The 17,500-nt window shown below is 41.8% G+C and overlaps 1 protein-coding gene across 1 annotated transcript in view; it reads right to left on the bottom strand.

The window, feature by feature from the left end:
• CSDE1 (cold shock domain containing E1) overlaps positions 1 to 17,500 on the bottom strand; it is a gene marked incomplete in the record, with an annotated part of 124,070 nt that overhangs the window by 40,641 nt on the left and 65,929 nt on the right. Inside the window, 7 exon segments of the mRNA XM_073615695.1 lie at positions 3,233 to 3,340; positions 7,348 to 7,512; positions 9,115 to 9,177; positions 12,114 to 12,254; positions 16,282 to 16,494; positions 16,790 to 16,915; positions 16,990 to 17,118. Of these exon segments, the coding sequence (XP_073471796.1) occupies positions 3,233 to 3,340; positions 7,348 to 7,512; positions 9,115 to 9,177; positions 12,114 to 12,254; positions 16,282 to 16,494; positions 16,790 to 16,915; positions 16,990 to 17,118 (945 nt within the window).

Genomic DNA, 17,500 nt, shown 5'->3' with positions numbered 1-17,500 from the left:
CATTAACCAAAGTAGAAACTACTGAAGCTGACAGCCCACGGTCCTTTAGAATGTGGGTCTCAATAGCCAAACTGTTAAATTTAGCATTTGTAAGGTAGGCTGGAATACAGGACCTTGCGAGAGAAGGTCTGGTCACAGTGGTAGGGTCCAAGGGTCCCCTACTGCCATCTTTATGATCTTGGCAAACCAAGATCTCTTGGGCCATCAGAATCACCTCCTTCCCTTCTTGCTTGATCCAGCGAAGAAAACGCAGAAGCAGCAGAACAGGAGGGAACGCATAGATCAGTGAAAACTGATCCCACGGAAAGACCAAGGCATCTGTTCCGTAATGCCAACGGATCCCTTGTCCTTGACACAAAGTTATCGATCTTGTTGTTGAACCTGGACGCAAACAGATCCACGTCTGGAACTCCCCATTTTTGACATATTGACAGAAAGATGTCAGGATGAAGGGACCATTCTCCCGGGAACAATTGTTGGCGACTTAAGTAGTCCGCCTGCCAATTCTCTATCCCTGGAATGAAAATTGCTGATAGGCAAGGAATGTTGTTTTCTGCCCAAGAAAGAAAATGATTCACCTCTTTCTGGGCCACACGACTTCTCGTGCCCCCTTGGGGATTGATATAGACCACCGCTGTGGCATTGTCAGATTGGATTCTGACAGAACAATTCCGTAGTCTGAACCCGTAGTATGTACCAAGTAACTTTACTGCGAACCTGACACATATCAGATTTTTTGGAAGAGGAGACTTCAGCCTCTTCCTGGTCCTTTGAAAGAAATACGTCATCTGTCGCTCCTTGTTCCTCAGCAAGAGGGTCTTGAGCAATGGACAGGGACCTGCTGCGCTTAGTCCCACTTTGGGATGCGATTAAAGCATCAATTTTTTTCTCCAAGCTTAGACTGGTAGAAGAAAAAACCTCCTTAGTAATATACACAGGGGCTGCAGCGTTAAGAGCAGCTGCAACACTTGCCCCTCCTGATGGCTCACTCTGACCAGCCATATTACTCTCAGGGGAGGATGCCATCTTTACTGGGATGGATCTAGACTTCAGTGTCACTGTAGCAGTCCTTCTAGAGCCCTTTGAGGTGTTTTTCACCCCCCCCTTCCAACCATAGCCCGATGCACAAAGCAGAGGTACCACCAGAAGGAATGCATCCACTGCTTGAGCAATTGTCCAGCCCTGTCACTGCTATTAATGCTCAGCCTAATGCAGTAGTAAATGTGTCAAAAAGGAATGCCTGTGTCACCAAACCTCTTATATGCCACCTTTGCTCGTGTCCCTCCTGCAGCATTTAAAAAGGTACCATTTGTGCTGTTACAACATACCTTCCCACGCTGGACGCCGCGCTAAGCCCCGCCCCCCTTCGCCTACAGCCCTTCCCCTCTTTCTTAAAAAGAGCTCATTCCCGTGTGAGCGCGGGCTCCTGATCCTATGGGATCCACAGGGAGGAAAGGCGAGGGGGGTCTGGAAGCCACCAAGCAGCAAGCTGTTCGTGTGTTTTTTTTTTTTTTTTTAATTTCTTGTGGCGCTCTTTCCCTGAGAAGAGGGGAAGTAAAAAACAGCACAGGAGGGCATCTGGTGGGTAGCGGGAACCCCTCCCGGATTTACCAGAGGTCTGCTGCTTGGCCGGAAGAAACTGGTGCTTCCTAGACAACGTGGGTTTTCTGAGAAGCATGAGACGGCAAGTGCTTTATACAGCCCCCAGTGGTGACACATAGGCATGACAACACTTACTAAATTTAAAGGAGACAATCATAAGAAAATTTAAAAACATTTCTTAGAAAACTCCACTTACCTTCACAGCCGCAGGGTTTTCTGTGGTAAACCAACAGACCCAATCTTCACCCTTCACGGTGGGTTCCGTTAAACCTTCAGGAGCTGGGGATCCTCGAGGAAACCCACAATCGTGGACCTGTAATAGCACCACCACCAGTAAAAACTTTATGGCCTTAATACCAAAAAGTACTGGACCCCGGGGTCCAGCTCCCTAAAAAGAGAAGCGTTACAGGTAAGACCTTGTTTCTTCGGATACGAGGCTCGGGTATTCAATTCGGCCAAAATGACACTTTGAATGGATCCGGCTGCATGGCTAGCCCCAGCAAGGATTGCTCCAGTGGAGCTCAGCACAGCTTTACTCGTGACCAACACCTTAGACACTGGCGAAAAAAACGGAGGTAATCCCAGCAGTGGGAGGGGTTATATAGGGAGTGCACTTTTTGTCTTAGGGTGTGCCAGTATCCATCACCTGAAGGTGGCCTATAACCCACATAGTAATTACTATGGCTCTGTGTACCGTGATGTACAATAAGAAGATGTTGTATAAATCAATCAACTGCAAGACATCAAACCGGGCTCCACCCATGTGTGACAGGACATATTCCAAATGACCAAATATATGAACAAATAGTCCTCGCACAAAGGTTGAACTCGAGGTATAGTAGTTAACTCAAAACATGTATAACAAAATCAAAAAAATGTATATAAAAAAACAAAAAAACATTTATGCATACTTATGGGGGGGTCCATGCACAGAAATATACACATGTTCATGGATGGGGCGACTAAGAACCAAGTATCCTCAAGTAATCCCAAAACTATCTTGTATGTGAAACTGATTTCTGACAAATAAATCAAGGCGTCAAAAACAGGGGGCATAGACCTGAAAACCAAAGTATTTAGTCAAAATATTACCACCTGGAATCCAATCTGATTTAGGGAGAGACTCCGCTCTAATTCATCCCAAATGTGTTCCATCAGGTTGAGGTCAACTATATTTGAACGGTTTTGCCATTTTCCATTTGGAAACAGGGGGTGTACAGCAGCTTACAACAGTCAATTTGCACATCAATTTCCAGAGGTTCATTGTTATACACTCTAGGTAGCAGCCCTAGTAAAAGTTTTGCCAGTGTCCAATCATCTGACTGTAGCACATGGTATATGAATACCCAACGTGTACTGCGAATAAGATGGCTTATTGTTTTTCTGCTCACCGCCACTTGCCAAAAAGCTTTAGTAAAATCAAAAAAGCACCTGTCTGCAGCACCTAGGCAAGGTAGATGTCACCATCCTTTTGGCAGTATTCTAGGGGTGGGAGGGGAGGAATGAAAAGTACTTGAAACCTTGCACGATATGCCTACACTTTATAGCAAGATTTCATGTACTCTGCATTCCCCCCCCCCCCCCCCCCCTCCGCAGTTCCATGACAAAAATAGGAAGATACAAGTCTTACCTTATCCCCAACCTGGGGGGTAGAAGAACCTTCCAAATCCTTGAGGTGATAGGTGACAGTAAGTCGGATTCCACAGTCTTCATAAGAGATAATTCCTTCTTCACCCTCCTAATAGCAGTGAACACATTGCAAGGTTATAATGTGAATTTAAATGTTCAAGCCATATTACTTTTTAGATATATAAACAGCTAGGTGTTTACAAAAATCCATTTTAACTTCATTCTCTAGCTCCATTATTGAATAAAGCACTTGCTGCTCATGCATAACCAAGTCAAATGATTGATGGTGAAGTATACGTACAAAGTGGCAACCAAATACTGACTCACATTTGAATAACTATGATCTGATAACGCATAAGGCTAGGTTCACACTATTGCGGGTATCACACCTGTTGCCGCACCAGCAACCACCCGAACCAAAACTCGCAGCTCTTTAAAAATGCGTGGGGCTGTCAATCATTCCTAATGGCACCCCACTCATTTAAAAACACAGCGTGTTTGCAGGAACTGCAGGGGGAAAAAAAAAAAAAAAAAATCACATGGTGCAAAGTGAAACGCTGGCACAGCAGTTAGTTCCAATGAACTGGGTTGCCATGCCGCACAAACGCAGTCCGCAAAAGGCACAAAAGCCCAATTAAAAAAAACAAACAAGATATGGGGTACTTTGTCGCAGTAAGTGGGCTTAGCACCATATAGCAATATGGTGTGACCAAATGCCCCATATTTTGTGATAATATTTTTTTTTAACTGTCTAGGTGTTTTAAACTAGCCCTGCTGGAGATACATGTCTTTTTTGCATGTGTGCGCTGTAATATTTTGCCTAGCCTAATTTAAGTACTAAATTACAAAAAAAAAAAAAAAGGACTATTTGAATAAAAATGGTCAGTTAATTTTTTCCCCACAGTTCATTCAGATTACATAGGATTAACCCTCTGGGATGTTACAAGACACAATTAGGCTTGAGCACACCAATCACCTAAAATTTGTCTTACTGGAAGAAGACGACACTCCATAAAATTTGTTTGGGGATTCCATTTAAGGACACAGCTTAGTAACATGTAACTTAGGGTTATACTGCAGCCTAAGGAAGGAAAGGATACTAGGCACAAACTAATGGTCAGCCCCTAGACTATAGCCACGCCACACCTATCGTGCTCTGTCATTGCAAGCAGTCAAAAGTCTGGAAGCTGGATAATTTCTTTAAGAACTTTTGTAGCGACAAACAGGCAACCGGTCTGCCCCCCAAAAAACAAACCCCACACAGTAGCAGGAAGGTAAAACCCAAGGCCCACACTAAATCCATTAAATAGAGCGCAATCTAAGACCAGAAAGCAGCACAATTTGCAGAAAAGATTAACACCACTTTGGTACAAAATGAGGTTCTTTATACTATTCTAAGTTTTACCTGTAGTATATACACAGAACTAGTTGGTAACATCTGACCAACCCCCTTGAAAGCAACATTACATTTTAAGGATTAGGTCTGTTCCAAATTACATTTTGTATCAAGTTAGCTAAGGTAACCTATGTCCTCATTTGGCCGCTTACCAGGTTTAGGATTTATTCTTAGATTTTGTGAGCCAATATTAATAAGGAAATAATTGCCCCATCACTAGACCTTAATTGCACTTTTTTTTTTTTACAGAAGGCCTGATGGGGGAGAAACAATCCCTTGAACATGAGAGAGCAAACCATTGCCTAGTCTGTTCGTTCAATGCCCTCTTAGCAGAAACCTGAGCATTGATAGTGTTCAGGATCACCTCAAAACAAACCAAAGGCATGTGAGGAAAAAAAACCTAGAAAATATCCGATTTGAATCCAGCAGTAGCTGTTACAGGTAGAAACATCTTCAATTTTAGGTGGTTGTAAACCTCAGACATGAAATGTGAACAAAGCATATCCCTCTATAGTGTGTACTTGTCTCAATTAAGAGCACTAGGTGTAATTTCTGTCTGCTGCTTCATTCCTCTGCCATCAGCATTAATCACTTCTGAAAAGTTTTCCTGACACCAAGAGCAAAATGGTGACTGGGAGGGGGCTCCAGTTGATATACAGCCTCAGGTGTGTTCCTGTGTGGAGGGGGGTATCCTTTCCCTCCAAGCTCACAGAGCTCTGCAGAGTGTAATTTCAACTCTCCACCCCCTTTGCCTTGACAGCTCCGGCAAGCTTTATAAATTGTGGATTTTTAAGGCATGTAGGGAAAAGAAAAACTACAGAAACAGGTACAACTTATGTGGGAAGAGGTTTCATCTGTGTATCACCTGAAGTTCAGTCACTTCACTGGGTATTGAAAACATTAAGCTATAAATATCAAAGCGGAAAGGCTATCCAATCTCATAATGGCACAGAATGAAACTGAGCAGGATTGGTATAGGAGGGGTTATAGCCTCTAGGGGGCTGGCCTTCAGTTTTCAACTTAGGGTGGGGAGGTTAAATTTCACAGCCACTGACCAACAATGTAGGAGGGGGGGTGGTAGGATTAACTTTCACAGCCAGTGAGCATGGGTGTGTGATTGGGGGGGGGGGGGGGGGCATTAGTGGGTAATTGGTACTGGGGGTTATCCACTGATACCAATGGTGGTATTGTGCAGCCCCTCAGCAAGTGTCAAGTGCTGTGTGTGCACCACTGCTTCAACACCACTAATTCTTTGTAATTGAAACGCCATTTTTGAACAAGCGCATTTATTAAAAAAAAAATATAGTCTAAGCCTGGGTTCACACATGTGCGGTGCGAATTCACTGGGAAGATAAAAATCTGCTGTTCAAAGGTTCATCTGCGTTTCAGCTGCGGATCAGTGAGCAGGGAGAGAGGGAGGGAGGGGGGGGAGGTGTAGTGAGGAGAAGGAGGAGAAAATCCTTGTTCAGAACGCAATGCATCTGCGAATCAGATGCGTTCCCATAGGAGATAATAGGCTTGCAGTTCGCACCGCAATGCCCAAAAAACGCACACGTTTTTTGTGCAATGTGCAGTGCGAATGCAACGCACATATGTGAACCGGATACATTCAAATGAATGTATTTTAAAATGTCCTGCAAATTGGATGCGGTGTAAGCCACATTTAATTCACATAGGTGTGAACAGGGGCTAAGTGTTAAAAAAATGGATTGATGATTTTTGCATCAACTTAAAACATGGTAAATCCAATAAAGGATATGTAGAAGTAGACTGAAGCCCACTGTCAGCTGATGTCACAGATCTGGGAAAGATCGCAACCGTATGGTCAGGATCCACCCAGAAGCCTGAACCAGCACCTGGCTCAGGCTCTCTGCAAGGTGCTGAGAGCCCGAGCCAGCCGCTCCTACCCCCTCCAAAGCCCAGTGCTCCAATGAGCACTGGGGGTGGGGAGCAGAGCAGGGAGCCGATGACTGACAGTCAACAGCTCTCTGCTCACGGAGCACTGAAGTGATCAGCAGTGTTTGATCGCTAGGTACTCCGTCTTAGAGCTGACGGGGGACGGATGCAGCATCGGACAGATGGTACATCCATCTAGGTAGGATAAAAAACAAAAAAAAAAATCTCCAAAACTTCTCTTAAGATAAACACCTAAGCAGCGACAAAAGTTAAAAGCTAAATCACGTTGCACTCCAAACGGGCATCACAATTTTTCACTATTCAATTTCAATACAGGGTTATTTTCAGATCCTGGAGTGGTGCAATAAAGAGCACTGACTTAAGCCATGTTGCGCTCATACATGTTCCAGTGATGGATGTGGACAAGCTGTACAAGCATGCCACATTATGTGCGATTTGGCAGCTGTGCCAGTCTTGGTGGCAGTCTCACTACAACACCGCATACCATTTTTCTCATGTTACAGACCCTGTTGGTTAAAACAACTGAAAACATGCAGAGAACACTTCAGAAATCTAAACACCACAAAGAGCAAAGTAATGCAGGCTATAAGGTACAGTCAATATCTATTTAGTGACTAACTCACACCATGCAGAGCAGCTTACCTTCTCTTTTTTCTAGACACAAAATTAAAAAGGGAAAAAAGCAAGTGTAAATAAAAGTATGCATTGACTGCATATCTAAAAATGTATTAAGGAGAAAGTGCTCAACTGTCATTTGTTCTGAGGACAGGGTAGACAAACAGTTGAATGGCAGCTGCCATTACCTTTTCTTTTCCTTTGTTTGGGCTGCTGGATTTAGCACTGGTAGCTGTAGCTTCTTTTTCAACAATACCAACAAAGCGATGATCTGATTGAGTGTGAAAGGAGACCGTTCCTTTAGGGAGCTTTTTAATTCTGATTGCATGATTTCTTTGAGCAGAAAGCATGTCCTGTAAGGAAGTAAAGGGTTAGATGGTTCTCAAAAACCAAATTGGGACACACACATACACACAGAGCATTTTTAGCAAAAGAGCAGATATTAACATTAGCTGACCACTATACACGGTGGTGTCTCATGTTCTTCCTGGTGATAGAAATCTGGAAGAAAAGTTGGCCACATGACCATGCTCTCCTCCTGAAAGGGGGTAGGGAAGCAAAGAATAAACTTCATTCAACTTTAAAGTGGTTCTAAAGTCTAAACTTTAAAAGTGGAACTTTTGTCAGAAAATAAAGTCCTGCTAGATCACTTCAGGCTGGCCCCTTTTGCAGGTATAGCAATGTAAAACCTTACAAAATAAGTGCTTATACTGTTTAAAATCCAGTAAGGCACTATCTCTCTCTGCACAGCCGCAGTTGCTCTATTCTCAGCAATGGGCCTCAAATCGGTGTCCCTGAAGGCATGTTTTTACTGGGGGGGACAGAAAACAAACTGTGCCAATAGAGGACAGATGGAGGGAGAAAAGAGATGCAAGAAAGCAAGAGGAGACAGGACAAACTTTGCTGCAAAAAAAAAAAAAAAAAAAGTCACAATATGCATTTGTGTTTCCTTTTCTGCCAGAGGTTCTGGCATTTTTGTGTCCTGCCCCTAGTGTGCATGGAACCTTAAGCCTGGTACACACTGAATTTCTTTTCGTTCAACCCACCGGGATGTTAGAAAAAAAACTAACAAAAAAAAAAAATAAATAACTGTGGAGCTCAGGAGTCGCCGCTGTACTAACAAACCAATGTTAGTATATGGACCCCCCCCCCCCCCCCCCCCCCCACTGAACTGTTGTGTTCTGACAGGGAATAGGAAATGCACATTTCCAGCAAGGAGAAAAAAACGGAGCAATGCCGTAAGCACTTTACAGTACACACTCATTTTGGTAGCATAATTAAGGTGGACTTTATGTTCCTTGCTAAACATCACCATCCCAGGGCTATCTCTAGCTCCCCTAACTTCCTGCTTTCACAGGAGAAACTGAGGACAGCGGAGCAATAGACTGTCATCAAATTTTGAAAGGAGGGTGCTTGTGTGGTGCTTACCAGAGCTGTGAGCGTTTATGAATGCACACAACTCAGGAATGCGCACAAACGGGTGCCTCCATAGCACCTGGCTTACTACAGGAAGCACCTAAAAAAAGAGGGAGATGCTGACAGCACTGCCAGAAGAGGTGGCAATTGACATTTTCTGTGCAATATTGTTGTACAGAGCAGGTAGGTATAACATTCTTGGGGAAAAAAAAAATGTAATAAATGCAGTTGAGTAGGTCACCGAGGACAGGAAGTGGTTACTGCCAGGAACACCACAGCAAAATTAAAAGCGAAAAAGCCCATAGAAAAAAAAAAAAAAAAAAAAAAAATTTTAAAAAACCAGCCACCATATCAAAAGGACTGGAAAGCTGCAATATATTTTTGCTTTAGATACATCAATTTCCCTCTGTGTCCCTCCGAAGCTGCAATAATGAAAAAGGTTCTTGGCTACGGAGGAAGATTTCTAGGTTTATTCTGACTCATTTATTTTTTAAAGAAATGCATTAGCAGAGTAGAACATGGGAGCTACCAATGCTGACCTGTTTTAAAAGGTTGTTGTTCCAAGGCTTTTTCCAACCTTCACTACTTTGTGGATCGGTGACCTGGAACAAGCAAGTGTCTATCCAGCATTAAAGCATACGCTTGATTTCATTAAAGCAAATATAAGCATACATTTTCAAAAACAAATTAGTACCGGCAAGTCCCATATTTCCAACATAAGTGCACCATACAAACTAACATTGTCAACTTATTTTTAAAGCATAGGCCAAATGGCTGCAATTCTAATACGGGGTTCCCTACCAAGAAACTTCTAACCTACAAGCATGCAGTCAAGTCCGGAAAGTTCCATTTCCCATGCTCCATGTCAGTGAAGCCAGGATCAGGATGACAACTTCAGAGCATGCATTTTAAAAATAAGTCAGCAATGGCAGATACCATATTTTGACAGCCTCCATCTTAGGTACATTACAAAGGGTCCATGCATCCAAAACCCACATTTTCTTTTCACGGAAGCAGCTCACAGCCGCAAAATTACCAGAGCCATGGACACACTTTTTTACTGTACCTATTAAAAAATGTAGTGTCAGATGTGAAGTCAAATTTAGAGGCAATACTGTATCGGTTACACTTGTATAGACTGAAGTACTATTAACAATGCTTTTATCTTCCTTTCTACACAGAACACATACATTTTTGCTCAAGCATAATCTACAACAGAAATCATTTCTTAGTCAGTCTAAGTAACAGGTTCTGAGGTGAGAAAATTATACAAACTCTTCCATCTCAGCAGTACCTTTTTGATGGGTTTGCAACATACTGGTTACGTTCTTTCAATGTACTGTGCCATGTCAATGCACAATTACTTGATACCAGTGGTCTTTTTAACCCCGATTGTATGAAAATATGCAGCCCTATTGGACTGGGCTTTTTCCGAGGGCCCGCATATTTGCACATCTCCTTTAGTGCTGTGAGCACGCTGCGCTTCCAGCACAGAGCCCAGGAAAGCCAGATTCCAGGTGACCTGATCGCTGTGATAGCCTCTGACTGGCTATCACAGCGATCAGTCACAGACAAGACAGATGCATTGCATTTTTTCTCTGTCCTTGCAAAGAAAAATAATTTAAAATAAAAAAAAATAAAAATAAAAACACCACCTATCTAGGTGAGCCCCAAGGTTAGTTCGGGTCAGTATTTTTTGGACAGGATTTTTTTTTTTTTAACCACCTCAGCCCTGGAAGAATCTACCCCCTTCCTGCCTGGGCTATTTTTTGCAATACGGCACTGCGATACATTAAGCGACAATTGCGTGGTCATGCGACGTTGCACCCAAACAAAATTTATGCCCTTTCTTCCTCACAAGGAGCTTTTATTTGGTGGTATTTGATCACCTCTGTGGTTTTTATATTTCGCTCTATAAACAAAAAAGTGACAATTTTAGAAAGGAAAAAAAAAAAAAAAAACACAATTTTTTTACTTTTTGTTATATCCCAAATTAAAAAAAAAAAAAAAAAAAAAAAAAAATCTATTTAGGCCGATATTCATCTTTTTTCTCCCTAAAAATATCGCAATAAGCATATATTGATTGGTTTGTGTAAAAGTTATAGCGGCTACAAAATAGGGAATAGATTTATGGCTTTTTTTTTTTTTTTTTTTTACTAGTAATGGTGGTCATCTGCAATTTTTATAGTGACTGCAACATTGCGGCGGACAGATCAGACACTTTTAAAACCATTGACATTTATACAGCAATCAGAGCTATAAAATAGCCATGGATTACTGTATAAATGTCACTGGCAGGGAAGGGGTTAACACTAGGGGCGATCAAGGAGTTAAATGTGTTCTGTGGGGGGGATGGGACTGACTAGGGGAGGAGACCGATAGGTGTTCCTATATACTAGGAACACACGATATGTCTCCTCTGATAGGACGTGGATCTGTGTTTACACACACAGATCCACATTCGTCTTCTGTCAAGAGTGATCGCGGGCATGCGTATTGGCTCGTCAGTGGCACGCCCCCTATACCGGCATCAAGCTGAGGATGTCATAGGACGCCCGCCCAGGATGGGAGATCCCATCTGCGGATGTCATTTGACGATAGCCAGGTAATGAAGTGGTTAATTAGTATCAGTGTGTATTAGATAAAGAAGAAAAAAAAAAAGGCAACAAAATGTGCACCATTGTTTCTGGGCTGTACTATAAGCACAAACACCACCACACATATGTGGTATCGCTGCGATCGTTGGGAGAGTTGACTTTGCGTTCTGGTAGTAGCAAGAAATAGAGTTTAAATTTTTTTACTTTACTATTTCGGGCCAGTTTTCCTTAGATTCAAAACACAAAAAACACACCCCAGGAGATATCCAATACTCTTTACCACCAAATGAAAGCCCAATGTGTCCTAAAAAAAAATAAATAAATAAAACAAGGTATAATCCACATGGATGCACAAAGAAGTTGTGAGGATATGTACAGTTTTACCAACATGTGTCTGTTGCAAACTTGGGCTTAGGTATTAAGATTTGTTTTACCCTTAGGAGTAAAAGGGGTTAATGAAAATGGGTAGAATTTTTAAAACAATTTTATAGTTGCTGATCACAATATTTTCATGAAGACTTGTCAAGCCGATTGATCCATTTTAAAAAAACAGAAAACATAACCCGTGCTGCCCCATTCGATTTCTCCCTTTTATGCATCTAGCACAGGGATATGCAATTAGCGGACCTCCAGCTGTTGCAGAACTACAAGTCCCATTAGGCATAGCAAGACTCTGACAGCCACAAGCATGACACCCAGAGGCAGAGGCACGATGGGACTTGTAGTTTTGCAAAAGCTGGAGGTCCGCTAATTGCATATCCCTGATCTAGCACGTGACATCAGACTTTAAAACTGGAAGCCAAAGCGTGGTCTCAGTTCCTGCCCAGCAGTAAGGTAGCAGCCATATTTAAGAACAGAAGACTGAGAAATACCAATTGGTCAACTGCTAATAAAATCGACAAAAGCAAAAACATTAGCTTGTGTTAGAACTATTTACTTACAGGGACCACAGTAAACTCCACTTCATCAGAAATGTGGAGCTGATTTCCATCCAGGACTTCACTGAAGTGAAAGAACATTCTAGCATCCCGGTCAACACATTTTATAAAACCAAAACCATCCCTCATTGCTGCGATGACACCCTGTAAATGAAAAAAATTGGAATTTTGATGTACCTGTAAATGACATATCTTGTTGAAGTACAGTACAGGACACAAGTTGATTTTGGCTCTTAGACCACGGGTTATAGGAAAACCACCCCACCCTGTGTATACCTATATAACCCCAGTCACTCCATGAAGCTCCAGTTTTTCAAGAAAAGTAGCAAGGAGGTAACAAAAAGAGGGGAGAGACCTGTGTCCTATACTGTACTCTAAAATATGGAATTTACAGGTATTTCGAAATTCCTGTTTTTAAAGTGAACAGGATACAGGAGTCTATGCGAAGACCATGGGAAGTTCCCAAGCAATAAAAAAGCGGGGGGTGAGCAACAAGGCGGCAAAAATTGCAGCAACAGCTAACGAACAAGAAGGCCCCAACAGACAGCAGAAGCACCTTATAGCCAAAGTATGGATCAGCAAAACAAAACAAAAAAAAAAAAAAAACACAAAGATTTTAAAAAGCGTGGACAAAAACAGGCAGTGGCCTTGAAACCCTTGAGGACTGACGCTATATGCTTTAAAGGACCCAAGAACCTCAACCTCCAGGGTGGAATGGGTGCAGGTAGGGGGGAAAAAAAAAGGGACATGTTCGCTGAGGGCAGACACCCTAAAGAAAAGGTAGAATTAACCACCCAGCTGGGTGTCAAGGGAGGGAGTAATCTACTGAAGAGACCACCCTGTGGGAAATTGAAAAGGGGTCAGTTGGCAAAGTAATACAGGGCAGGTAGCCATGGATAATGCTGACATTCACAAGATGTATGGTAAGGAGTGTGGTGTCAGTGATAGACAGATGTTGAGCGAAGGAGAATTTATTTATAATTCGCCTGTGTGAATGTATGGACAGGGGGAGAATCCAGAGAAAGGTGCAGTGTCACATAACGGGGAAAGCAAGGACATCAGTGTTAGGACCTATGGTCAAAAAAAGGTTTTTTTTTTTTGGAAGCTGGTTACTGTAGTAAAGTTTCTGGGAGCATGCATTGTTGAATAAATATGGGACACATTGCAGGATTGGAAGGCCTCATTCACACAGAGGTACCCGTTTGTACACTCGGGTGAAGGGCCATCTTTACCTGCAAGGATGCACAAGTATTCAATACCACTGCGTGCAGACAGCCCCATATCTGCTGGGATCCAGCGGCTGCACAGTCTTTGACAGTCATATGGCTGTGTCCTTGAACACAGTGTGCATACATGGATACCCTCCAGCCAAACACAGACAAGAGGCTGTGTCTGTGCTGTAACCCAAACACCACGAGTGGAACTGCCCGTATGCCAAAGCACAGAACACCTGTGCATCCCAGGCGGGAAAAGATGGCTCTGCGCACAGATGAACGATAGGCACCTGTGAGAGATGAGAGAGATAGAGAGAGATAGAGAGAGATAGAGATCTATATATAAAACACACACCCCCTCAGGAGGAAAAGGCGATAACCACCCCTTTATAACAAACTGCAAGGAACTGATTGAAAAATTTTAAGTAAATAAGTTAAAAATGGTTTTGTTTTTTTTATAAAAATGCAACTTTACGAACAGGCTTACACTAAAAAAGCATGAAAGAATGTGCCGACTATATTGATGTGTGAATAGATAGGGAGTAAACCCAACCAATGCTATAAAACAAATTCTGCCATGAGAGACATAATATAAGACATAATATAAGACCATCTACAGGAGACCAAGCAGGAACCTGTCTATTGTAGTAATTAGGACAGATGTTTTAAGGGCATGAGGGACATCCGTCCCTAAATAGACAAGGGACCCTGTGTAGGATTTGGAAAGTCTTTGTAAGTGGGGTAGGAACCTCCTTACCTCCCATAATCTCAGTAGCATTTTCCCCAAAGTTGAGCTTGCCTTTAATAGGTGAAGCAAAAAAGGCAAGTTTCTCAAGCAGTGTCAGTTGACCATGCTCTAGCCATAAAATTATGCACATATGCACAGAAAGCAAGGACATTCTGGAGATGTAAAGACATTGTAAACCTTTCCAATCTACAACTTTTATTTTTGGCCTGCATAACATATGCATCATGTAATTTCAAGGAGTCACTTGTTGGGTTGCACACCAAGTTTATTGTAGAGTAAATCTTCACAAGCCTGTGTTTGTGTTCAAACATGATGCATGCAGCATGGCACTGCACAAGTTATCCGCTTGCTGAGCAGGCCTTTTCTGAATTTTTTTTTTTTTTAACAAATCTGTATTTTTTGCTAGAAAATTACTGAACCCCCAAACTTTTTTTTTTTTTTTTTAGCAGAGACCCTAGAGAACAAAATGGCAATATTTCACGTCACGCAGTATTTGCATTTTTGGGAGAAAATGCACTTTAATTTTTACACAGAAAAAAAAAAAAAAAAATCAATCGATAGGATAACCCAATTTTTGGTAAACTATAAAAATATAGTATGCCAAGTGAATAGATAGACCGACTACGGTACATAAAAATCTCCATAGGCGACCTTTAAAGATTTTTACAGGTTACCTGTTTAGTTAGAAAGGAGGTCTTGCACTAGAATTCACAGCAACACCTCACCTGTGGTTTGACCACCATTTACATATGCCTGCGTGACTTACCTTTGCATGCACTACTGCGGGCAAGCATGGGATGGGGCGCGTTAAGAGAAAAAAAATTTACTTTTTATAACATTATCCCTTAATTTTTTTTTTCTGATCACCTTTTATTCCGATTACAAGGAATGTAAACATCCCTTGTCAAAGAAATAGAGATGACAGGTGCTCTTGAGAGATCTGGGGTCAAAAAATAGGATTTTTACGTCATACTTACCTGTAAAAACCTTTTGAGTACATCATGTGACAGTCAGGCTAATATTGATTACCTCCTGGGATGTCCCAGAGCAATAGCCTTGATGGGAGGGAGACACCCTGCCAAAACTATAGCCATCAGAATTTATATGGCAGCCCGCAGTACACTGCGTTCGAAAGCCAAATCCTCTGCTGCCTTGAACATCCACTTGATAAAATTTTGTGAACATATGCACTGAAGACCAGGTAGCAGACGTACAAATCTGAGCCACAGATACATGGCGAAAAGCCCAGGAGGTTCCTACACCCCTGGTAGAATGAGCTCTCATTCTAAAAAGGGAGGAGCTTTATGTTTCCGACCGCAGGCCTGAATGACCAATTGACGGACCCAACTGGCAATGGAAGCCGCCTGCCCCTTCTTGGGTCCTTTTGGTAAAAAAAAAAAAAAAAAAAAAAAAAAAAAAAAAAAAGTCTGATTCTCGGATCTAGACAGATGAACCTTGACTGCCCGGACAATGTCCAAAGAATGCAGTAGTCTCTCTTCCGCTGAACAAGGCTGAGAGAAAAAAAAAAGGCAAAATAACGTCCTGTTTTAAAAGTAAGGCCGACATCACCTTTAGCAAAAAGGATGGAACTGGTTTGTAACACGACTCTGTCATGGTGAAGGATCAAGTAAGTACGGTTCCCTGTATATAAGGGGGGAGCAAGCAAGTTGCCGCTTGCATAGAGGTTCGGATCAGTGAATGGGAGGCTAAAGGCCTTTGGAAGAATACTGAAAGAATAGTGATAGGGCCGAAACTTGACCTGTGATTGTACTGAAAGCCAATCTGATTTCCACAGCTGACTGTAGAAAAGAGAGAATTCTCCCAATAGAAAACACAGGGGATAGAACTACACAACTAGGGAGGAGAAAAAAAAAAAAAAAAATTAATTAAAAAACCTGGCGCCTCATGGAGTGGGCAGGGGCAGTCTCAGGAAAGCTCTTGCCAGTGTCCAATCATTTAAAAGGTAGTCGCATATAACCCATGGCCTAAGGATCAACTCATGTGTCCTGAACTGTGCGATTAAGAACCTCAGCGCTACATCTAGCAGGTGGCATACATTTATATTTTACAAGCAGATATTGCTTCAGTGTATAATATAGAAAAAAAAACATGTTTTAACAAGAAAAAGCATCACTAAGTCTTGACACTAATCAGTTTTTCTTGAAATTTCTTTTACAACAAAAAAGAAAGACCAAAAGTTAATACTAACCATCTCTCGGGCTTCATTTGTAAACTGGAACGTATCAGAAATAACTTCTATGTTTGTGGCACGCTCGAGTTTGTCCCTTCGGTCAGTTGAAATATTGAACCGCACGTGATCGCCTTCTAAAAGGGTCACCTTAGACTTGGTATCTTTATCACCAAAGGGAAGCTCTTTAGGAATAACAAAATCAACCTTTATCCGTCCTGGTAGAGGATCATTCTGTTGGAGTAAAGATAAAAAAATAAATAGATAAAATTCACAAATTAACTTTGCACATAGCATTTGAGTATTTACCTGCCAAGAAGGAGGCAGGGGTGTGAAAATTATACTCTTCAGACAGTAGGCAGGGGACAGGTGATCAGACTAAAGTTCATCAACCATTTGCTGTCTGGGAGTACAGTACACCGAGTTCCAGAATAATTGGGGGGGGGGGGGGGGGGGGTTAGCAAACACTAAGACAGCTCACAGAAATACAACAGACTAAAAAGACCTGATATTTATTAATATGCATTACTTGATTTTTGTTGGGTACTTTAGGGATAACTTTGGTAACTGTTCCTTCAAAATGTTCAATGCTGATATCTTCAAATATAACAGTTCCTTGAGGTAGAAGCCTTACATCAGTTGCTACTTCTTTACCCTACAGGGAAAAAAAATTGAAATCAGAAAAGCCCAGGTAGCACAACAGAGGGTAAAACTATAAGTTATGCTTACATTTCGATCTTTGATGGTGAACTCCACATCATCGCCTGGTTGCAAGGCTTCAAGGTCCCCTTTAAATTCACTGTAGTGAAAGAATATCTCCTTTACAACATCCCCTCTTTCAATAAACCCAAAGGCTTCCTATGGGGTAAAAAAAAATAAAAAATTTAACAGCTGGGACTATTTAACAGCACAAAGCAAGGGTACGTGCATATAGATCTCTTCATTCAATCATAACATACAGGAGTACATACTGAAAGAAACAGGTTGTCATTTCTCTTTTCACCTCCTTATGCCAAATTCTTTAATGCATCACGCAATGCTTGGGGGTACTTTGTTTCTAGGCTACATTTGCAGTCAAGATGGGATAAAGCATCCCTACTGGACCAAATCTCCCACCACAAACTGGTGTTGGTTGCTCATGTGAAGCCAGGGTGGATATAATAAAAAAAAAAAAAAAAAAAAAAAAAATAAAAAAAGAAGATTTTTTATCAAATTTATTTTAATAAAATGCTTTTTGAGT

Source organism: Aquarana catesbeiana, linkage group LG02 (genome assembly GCF_042186555.1).
Source record: "Aquarana catesbeiana isolate 2022-GZ linkage group LG02, ASM4218655v1, whole genome shotgun sequence".
Classification (NCBI taxonomy): Eukaryota; Metazoa; Chordata; class Amphibia; order Anura; family Ranidae; genus Aquarana; species Aquarana catesbeiana.
The sequence above is the reverse complement of the archived record's forward strand: the minus strand, read 5'-3'. Positions and strand labels throughout refer to the sequence as shown.